Genomic DNA, 9,304 nt, shown 5'->3' on the forward strand with positions numbered 1-9,304 from the left:
TGCGTCTGTGACACTTGTACTTTTATGTCTAATTTTGTGAGGAAGTCTTTTTAAGTGAGGTGAACCTGGGGGGTACGCAAGACAAATCAGACTCCTGCAAGGGGAATAACAGTAGTCTGGGAAGGTTGAGAGCTGCTGCTCTAGAGGGGGTGGTGCTTCATTTCGGCTTCCCCTGGGATGTCAGAGAATTGGATTCCTGCTACGGAATTGCATTCAATGTAATTTACACCCAGGGAAAGGGGTGTGAGCATTAGTGAGAAACCAGGTCTGCATTTGTTAAAGGCGTTTCCACAGCACCCTGCCAAATACGTCTGCAATCGCTTTGCTTTCCTGGCTATTAAATGACATAGGAGATGAGAGATCGGAACCAGCCCGGCGTTACGCCTGAGCGCTACCGGGGTGAGCGAGAGGGGAATCGCGCCCTGCGCCTTCATTCCTGACGTTCAGCGGCTCGCCTGGGGCAGGAGCCAGCCCTTCAGAGACCGTCCCACCTTCGCTTGCAGCTGCAGGCTGCTCCGCACCATGACGAGAGTCAGTCTCGTTTGCTCACTTCACTCGATTGCGCTGTGGACTCTCTGCTGTAAGTATTCCAGCTCTGCTCGCCTTTGTCTTATTTATTAGTCAGGATGCTGGTGATAACGACTTCAGTGCCCCGGAGCCCCAGTCACAACCCAGGCCCCCACTTTGCTTGGTGCCATCCATTCTGATTGCTGTTTATTAGGTGTATCACGGTAACACACAAGAACCCCAGTCCTGGCGCGAGGCCCCATTGGGCTCAGTCCTGTGCGTTATTACAGTAACCCCTCACTGGACGGCGCCCAGTTAACGATGTTTCGTTGTTACGTCGCTGATCAGTTAGGGAACAGGCTCGTTTAAAGTTGGGCAGTGCTCCCTTATAAGGTTGTTTAGCAACCGCCTGCTTTGTCTCCTGCTTGCAGGAAGAGCAGCCCGTTGGGGCTAGTGGGGGGGGGGCTTGGAGCCAGGGTGGACCAGCAGCCCCCCTATCAGCTCCTCTGAGTTCCCCGTGCGGCAGCCGCCCAGCAGGCTATCGACTGCCGGCAGTTCAGGTGTCCCTCCCCCCACTGCCATGTGCTGCTCCTGCCCTCTGCCTTGGAGCTGCTCCCCAGAGCCTCCTGCTTGCTGTACGGGGCAGGAGGGAAGAGGAGGGCTGATGTCAGGGTGTCCCTCTCCCCCCGCTCCTGCCCCCCACTCCTGTACCCCATCTACACAGAGCAGTGGGGGGACACGACAGGGCTCAGGAGGGAGGGAGCTTGCTGGCAGCAGCTGCTGTCTCAACTTGCTGATCTACTTAAAAAGGCAATGTACTTAGAATGGCGTCAGCGTACTTAAAGGGGCAATGTGGACCTCTCTCACATACACACATGGTGTGTGTCTCTGTCTCTCCCTCTCCATTTCTCTCTCTCTCTCTCTCTCTCACACACACACACACACACACACACACAGAGTGTGTGTCTCTCCCTCTCCCTGTCTCACACACAGTGTCTTTCTCTCTCACGCACACACACACACACACACACACATTGTGTGTATCTGTCTCTCTCTCACACACACAAACACATGGTGTGTGTGTCCCTCTCTCTCTCTCACACACACACACATGGTGTGTGCCTCTGTCTCTGTTTCTCTGTCTCGCTCACACACACACACACATGCACCCCCCGGCACTTTGGAAAGGGGAGGGAGTGGTGCGCTCCAGTGGGATAGCCTGGGTTCATCATCACGTTCAGTTTCCGCAGGGAATGTTTGCAGCCACTGCCATGCGTCTTTTGTGTCTCCTGCCTCTTGTGCTGCCTTGTAGAGTGTGAGGCTACATTAATAACAATGTGTTAACCCTTGAGGGCTCAGTCGAGTGCTAGTTCATCATTTAGCAGTAAGGCATTCCCTGGGAAATATCCCACCCTCTGATTCCACCACCTCAACCAAGCTTCACAATCCTCATTGCTGTGTACAGCATTGAACTGTTTGTTTAAAACTTATATACACAGTATATATATATATATATATATATCCATAGCTGTGGATGGTCTGCCCGACAAGTGAGGTCTCATGCTAATCTTTTATAACTCGAGATTGGTTTAAGCGTGAGGTTCAGTCTCACTTCCAAAATGTATGTTAGCATTAACTACTCTAACTCTGGCTTTCCCTGTTATCCAGCTAACCACCCAATCCCTGTTTAGATCTTGTCAAGCTCCTGGGCTCAATAACATCATGTGGCAGGGAGTTCCACAAGCTCACTGTTCCACGAAAAAGTACATCCTTTAATGAGTTTGGAACATGCCACCTTTTCATTTCTTTTTTCTCTGTTTATTTATTAGCCAATAAATTGTTCCAAAAGCATTCCTCTAACTAGCTTTACACCACCCAAAAGACGAAGTTTAGTGGACATACAAGATCTGGCCTTCAGAAAGCTGTAAAACTAGGATGGTGGCCAACTAGTAAGGTAGCAGTTTAACACTTCTTTGCTCCCTCCTTAGTATTCAAAGTATGTTGGCCCAACTTACAGGCTGGGGGGCTCTCTCCTGGGGACCAGTGACTCTGAATAAGATTTGGGGGTCATGGTGGAGGTTGGAGGATGAAAGACTCTGATGTTGATGTTCACTTTCCTTTAAGGGGTTTCTGGAGAGGAGACAGCCATCACAGCTCAGTATGGGAAAGACGTCACCCTGACCTGCATCTTCCCGTCCAAATTTAAGATAAGCTTCCATCGACTGAGCATCACCTGGACAAAGGAAGGAGCCCAGGGCCAGGGTCTCCTGGTTCACAGATTCTATCTGAAGATGAACTGGCGGGAGGGACAGGAAGAGGCTTACAGGGGCCGAACGCAGCTATATCCACAGGAATTCCCCCAGGGAAATGCATCCCTGAGACTCAGCGACGTTCGCCTCCAGGATGAGGGATCCTACCTCTGCAACGTCAGCTGTGAGCTGGGAAGCTGGTCCCAGAAGATTTCACTTATAGTGCTAAGTACGGTTCCTCTTCCTGTACCCCGGTCATAGCATCCACGACAATCACTCCAGGCCTGGTGTACCATGTGATCACCCAGCAGGGCAGATGGGCGCCTCATTGCAAAGCCACAGTGTATCCACCAAAAACGCCACACTCGTCTGGCCTTGACCTTGTCTGTTTTCTGTTCTACCCGTCACTTCCCAGGCAAGGGAAGGAGAACTCCCCTGCAGACCTGCACATTCACACCCAGTGCGACTTAAAAGGCCATCTAGCCGTATGATTTTCCATGCAGATTTTGTGTGGTGGGGAGAAATGGGTAACGTTCAGTGCAGCTTCTGCGTCTCAAAGAGATTGTTTCAGGCTCTCGGCAGATACCGGCAGCCATTGGTTCGTGGTCTGCCGGTCTCTGCTAGATTAAGGAGCCCATTAGTACCTGGTATTTTCTCCCTGTGAAAGTCCTTATACACAGCAATCATGCCACCTCTTCTTTTGGATAAGTTTCACAACCATAAAGGCTAGAGCGTGACATTTTCTTAAAATGAGCTCTTAGATTCTGGAGCTGAACAAGGCTGGCACCAGGGAAAGTCTAAGGGGCCATGAGCCAGTTCAATCAAACCCCCACGGATGTGTTCTGTGTATGTAACTTCTACATTTCAGAAAAAACTGGTGAAAATATTTGGGGGGAAAATGAGGATTTGATTGCAGGCACTTATCACTCTTCCATTTCCATAGGATCCAGGCGTTTACAGGGCCCTGTTTGGTAGGGCAGGGCTGTTACTGCCATTGTACAAATGGGAAAACTGAGGTATGGGGCGATGTAGTGACTTGTCCAAGTTCACCCAGGGGTTTTGTGGTCGAGCAGGGAATTAAGTCAGGACTCTGGAGTCCCAGGCTCGGGCCCTAACCCCCTCTCCTGTCTGGATGTTTGTTTCCCTTTCAGGTGACAGTGAAATGGAAAGGCCCATCATCGTTCAGCCAGGGGAGGACGTCATCCTGAATTGCTCCTTCCAGTCCGAGTTAAACCACCAGCCACTGAACATCACCTGGAAGAAGAAAGAAGAGGAGGGACCAGATCTCCTGGTTCACAGCTACTGCTCTGAGCCGGACCCACTGGAAACACAGGATGAGGCTTACCGGGGCCGGACCCAGCTGTATCCGGAGAGATTCCGCGAGGGAAACGCGTCCCTGAGACTCAAGAACATCCAGCTGGCGGACGACGGGATCTACACCTGCCACGTCAAGCCCCAACTGGGCAGGTTTTCCGTGCGGATGAGAGTGGCCGTGGAGAAGGGTAGGGCTCCTCTCACAGGGCACTGCACAAGTCCCAGGGTCTGGGCAGCTGGGCTGCTAGGAACTGCTCCACGCGGCGGGGAGTGGAGCTCTGTGCAGGGGAGCGGGGGGTCTAGGCGATAACCAGCGAGGTGGGAGGTGAGGTTTGGTGATGGCAAATGGGAAGGGGAGTGGGGTCTGTGGAAGGGAGGGTGTCCACGACATGCTCTTTCTAGGAAGCTGCGATCCACGCTACGGAAATGCCTGAGAGCCGCCGGGCTGGAGTCTGTGGGACATTTCTAACCCCCTCCCCACGTGCCCCAGGGGAATATCCCGTCTCTCATGCTGCGTCCCGTTGGGTTTATTTTGTGTTTTCCAGATGCTGAGCTTCTCCAGAGCCCATCAACATGGTGCAGTCTGTGGTGGATTGATCTGATAGTGTTACTGGGGATATTAGCATTTGCTCTCCTTCGAATGTATTATCCTTCCTTGTGGAAACTGTGGCTGGACAAAAAGTCACCTCGAAGTGAGTCCCAGCAGACTGTGTCCGACCATAAAAAAGACGAAGAGGAGAACAAACATCTGCTCCGGGCATCCTCGTCAACCTCTATGGAGCCAGGAGTGGCCAATCCCACCCACAGTCCACCTGCGCATTCCTGCCCGGTACGGCTCCAGACATTTCGCTTCCCTTCTTTGTTTGCACATGTGTCTGAGGTCATTAGATTTGAGGGGAGGAGGCTGGGTCACTAGGTCTTTCTCTTTGGATTTCTCAAGGCCCTGCTGCCCGTTTGAAATGATTCCCTTGTCAGGCAAACGTGGAAAGGGAAAAGAAATCAGGATTGCGGTTTTGAAAACTGTCATGTTTTCTTTCTTTTGTCACATCTCAAAGCCTCTTGGCGCAGAGACTTCACCTTTGCTTTATTTAAGGCTTGTTTACACCTGAAAGTTAATCCGGAATAAGGTAAATGTGTGAATTTAAAGCAGAATAACGATTCCATAATAACTCCATAAGGGGATATTCTTATTCCAGAATGAAAGTGCCTTTTTCTTTTGTCCAAAGTGGATTAAGGGCTTGCCTAGAGCAGGTCTACACTACAGGGTGGATCGATGCTGTGACAATCGATCCACCGGGCTTCGATTTATTAGGTCTAGTGAAGACCCGTTAAATCAATCGCCGATCACTCTCCCGTTGACTCTGGTACTCCACCAGAACGAAATGAGTAAGGGGAGTCGACGGGAGAGTGGACCCCATGGTAAGTAGATCTAAGACACATTAATTTGAGTTACGCTACTAACATAACTCAAATCGTGTAGCTTAGATCGACTTTCCCCTGTAGTTTAGACCTGCCACTACACAGGGAATGATTCCTGATTAACCGTTCCTGATTAACTCCCTGCGTGGACACTCTTATTCTTCATAAAGTGTGCTTTATCTGGAGCTAGCTTAATCCACTTCCAAAGCATTCATGTAGGGAGTTAATCCAGACTAGCTAGTCTGCTTTAAATTCACATTCTCCTTTATTCTGGATTAATTGTCATATGTAGTCAAGCTCACAGTTACTCTAAATTATGCCATCTGCAGCAGTCCCATAGGGACAGCTCCAGCAGCTGAGGTTCAGCTTGAGTCCCCAACCTCTTCTAACCTCCAGAATACCTCTTCCCAGAGCACTATGCAGACGTGAGGGGCATAGAGCAAGTTAGCCCAGCTTTACATGACCCTTATACCAGAAGACAGCCCACTCCCCCACTATTGGCTACCTTTTTAGGGCAGATTTCCAACCAGAACAGGAGTTGAGGACCTGGCCCTGAACGTTCTCAGCAACAGGTGCCACAGCTCACAAAGAGGGGCAGAATTTTCCTACTGCACTTGCAAACTGCTCTGTAAACTGATTTTGCAAACTGTGTAACCATCTCACAGACACTTGACTCAGAAAGTTTCTGCCCAGACTTAACTCCCACTTACTGAAGCCAGAAATATCAAACCTAACCTGTTTGGTAGATCCTATGGTGCTCTAAAGATCAAGCCAATTCTGAAGACAATTGCTTCTGCTATTTGAAAGTTGTGAAGATGTAACTTTGGTATGTCTTCTCCAAAATTGCCCTGGGTCCCCAAAACAGGCAGAGATTTTCAGATTCCAGTTGTGCGTCTAGGATGCTTGCTCAGAAAGGATCCTCTGTAAATGCATCTCACACCTTCCTTGCAGAAAGGGGGCTGCACACATGCCTTTATGGTAGTGTTACCACTTCTCACAGGTCCTGGTGAGGGATCTTTGACGGTCTGACATCTATGGGATTGGGGGAAGAAGGACAAGGTGTCCTCAGTCTCCTTCCTACAAGCAATTTCTTCAATTTAAGTGCAGATTGTTGCAAATTTGCTTTTAGCCTGCTGTGATTCTTCTGTGAGCTGATTACATTATAAATGTTGCCCTTGAGAATACACGATCAATATTTGGTCTGGGTTTTTCTGTTTTCAGGGGCAGACTGCCAAAGACATGGGAGAACCAAGGGCTGCTCCTGGAGTTCAAATAGTACCTACATCGATTTTTATAATGCAGAAGGCTTTGGAATACACCAGGTTAAATATCGCCATTATGGGAGAGCTAGGCTGTGGGAAATCATCCTTTATTAATGCCATGCGGGGGCTATGTGATGAAGATGAAGGTGCTGCCCCAGTCGGGGAGGAAGAAACGATGATGGAGCCAACAGCTTATCAGCATCCCAAACACCCGAGTGTGACTTTCTGGAGAATGCCGATAAGTGAGACAGAAGATGTTCAGCCAGAGGCATATCTCCAGCAGGTGAAATTTGTCCTCTACGACTTCTTCATCATCATGTGTTTAGAGGGATTCACACCTAAGCATGCTGAGCTGGCCCGGGAGATCCAGAAGGCAGGGAAGATGTATTACTTTGTGCGCTCCAAGGTGGATGCAGATTTGGATGATGCCAGACGAAGCCGGCCCTCCATTTATGACGAGGAGAAAATATTGAAGGACATCCGTAACCACTGCATCAGATGCCTGGAAGAGGGAGGGATGATCAATCCTGAGGTTTTCCTCCTCTCCGCATTTGAATTAGAGAAGTATGATTTTCCCCTCCTGCGAGAGAGCATGGAGAAAGCGCTCCCGGGCGACAAGAAAGGGGCTTTGATACTGGCCCTGCCCAACACCTCTCTGCAAATCTTGCAAAAGAAAAAGGAAGCCCTGCAGAAGCAGATCTGGAAAATAGCCCTTGTGTCCTGTCTTCTCACGGTTATTCACATGCCCGTTGTCTCCACCATTCTTGATGTAACCATCCTGTTGACATGCATGAGATATTATTGCCAAGTCTTTGGCCTGGATGATGTCTCCTTCATGGCTCTCGCGAGGCAGTTTGGCAAACCAATGGAAGAGCTGAAGGCCGTTATGGAGCCCCTGCTGGCCGTTATGAAGCCCCTGCTGGCCAAGGAAATTAGCATTAACATGGTCTTGCAGCTCCTGTCCTCGGTTGGGTGCGGCATATTGATAGTAGCAGATTTATTTCTGAGGCCTTTACGGGTGCTAGGATTCATGGTGTCTGGAGGAGTTGCAGGGGTAGGATTCTTGGTTGCTGGTGGAATTTCATTGGCTACCACGTATATCCTGCTGAAAACCTTTCTCAACCATGCTGCTGAAGATGCCCAAAGAATCCTACAGAAGATAAATCCATATGACAACAAGGAAAGCTAACGAAGCTAACGAGACGACTCAAACAAGGAAGGATTTCCAGGACCGGCATCCAAATGTTCAGGGCACACGCTTCACGAGCACCATGTGCTTATTCTGCTGTTCTTGTCCCTGTTCTGGTCCTTCCTTTTGAAGCACCCCTGGTGTAATCCTCCAGCGCGTAACTCCGCCAGCTTCCACTTGACACTGGAACTGGGCTGAGGTTGTCACACCAGACGGGCTTAGATTAGAAGAACCAGCATCATAAATCCGGGTCAACAGGTGAATAGTGAAATGATTGAATGTAGGTGTGTGGGAAAGTCTGGCTCACAGTGTATTCCCAGCCCAGGCAGCTGGCCCTGTTCTACTTCCCTTCTCACAGTTCTTTCTTTCTTATATTGTTTCTTTTCCTGTTATCTAGTTATATTACAGCAACGCTTACTAGAGACCCCAGCTGAGATCAGGGCCCCGACATGCCAGGTGCTGCCCAGACACAGCCGGAGACAGTCCCTGCCCCTAAGAGTTTACAAACAGACAAAAGGTGGGAGGGGAAATGGAGGCACAGAGCGAGACCCCAAGCAGGCCAGAAACACACCCTGCGTCTCCTGACTCCAAGGCTAGTGGGCTAACAAACCGCATCCCTCGCTTCCTCTCTCATCCTTTTAGCTCCGCTTCCTTGTTCACCACTCAGCAGCAGGCTCCGTGCCACCCGGGATGGGGCACTCCCGGGGGGATGCACAGGTCCTGGCATCTCAGCTCAGCGGCGCTAGCCTACAGGAAAAGAAAATCTGGGCCTGTCAGCTGTGCCATCTGTGCAGTCTGCTGCAGGAGCCACTGCTGCTTTCCCTGCAGCCCTAGGGACACATTTTCACAGCGGTGGCAGAGCCAGGGGCATGCAAATTTCTGCATCCTCGTGCTGTTCTCCTCTGTCCCAAACCTCCCGCCAGACTAGCCTGGGGACCTCGAGAAGACGGTCGCTGATAGAAACACCTTGTGTATCGCTATTAATGCTGTAGGTTTCCTGGCTAGGAAATGGGTTTGAGTCCCTCAGTCTGCATCATATCTCCCTCTGCATCCTGAGCCAGCCAGTCCCTTCCCTGGGGCCGGATGGGAGCCGGTGCCCCCTAGAAGGGACAGCCCCATGTCCCATTCTCCGCCCCCCTGAGCCAGTCAGTCCCTGCCCTGGGGCCGGATGGGAACTGCAGCACTTAGAGAGGAAAGGCCTCATGTCCCATTCCCTGCCCCCCGAGAGCCAGTCAGTCCTCTCCTCAATAGGTCATTTCAAGCAATAGCATTGCAAACCGGGCGATAGCTGATGGTTTATACCTTTAAAAGGTAATTGCTTGGCCCGCTCACCACAGGTTAGCGCGACTCTACTATAATGTGTA

General features: G+C 50.5%; 1 protein-coding gene across 1 annotated transcript; it reads left to right on the forward strand.

Annotated features, from left to right (window-relative positions):
- The first annotated feature begins 385 nt into the window (after positions 1 to 385).
- LOC113409116 lies at positions 386 to 7,940 on the forward strand. Its single transcript, XM_029914072.1, has 5 exons — positions 386 to 580; positions 2,632 to 2,985; positions 3,908 to 4,258; positions 4,616 to 4,899; positions 6,711 to 7,940. The coding sequence occupies exons 1-5, from the start codon at positions 523 to 525 to the stop codon at positions 7,938 to 7,940; spliced, it is 2,277 nt and encodes a 758-aa protein (XP_029769932.1). The 5' UTR covers positions 386 to 522.
- Positions 7,941 to 9,304: the final 1,364 nt, after the last annotated feature.

Source organism: Terrapene carolina, unplaced genomic scaffold (genome assembly GCF_002925995.2).
Source record: "Terrapene carolina triunguis isolate 2854851 unplaced genomic scaffold, T_m_triunguis-2.0 Scaffold29806, whole genome shotgun sequence".
Taxonomy (NCBI): Eukaryota; Metazoa; Chordata; order Testudines; family Emydidae; genus Terrapene; species Terrapene triunguis.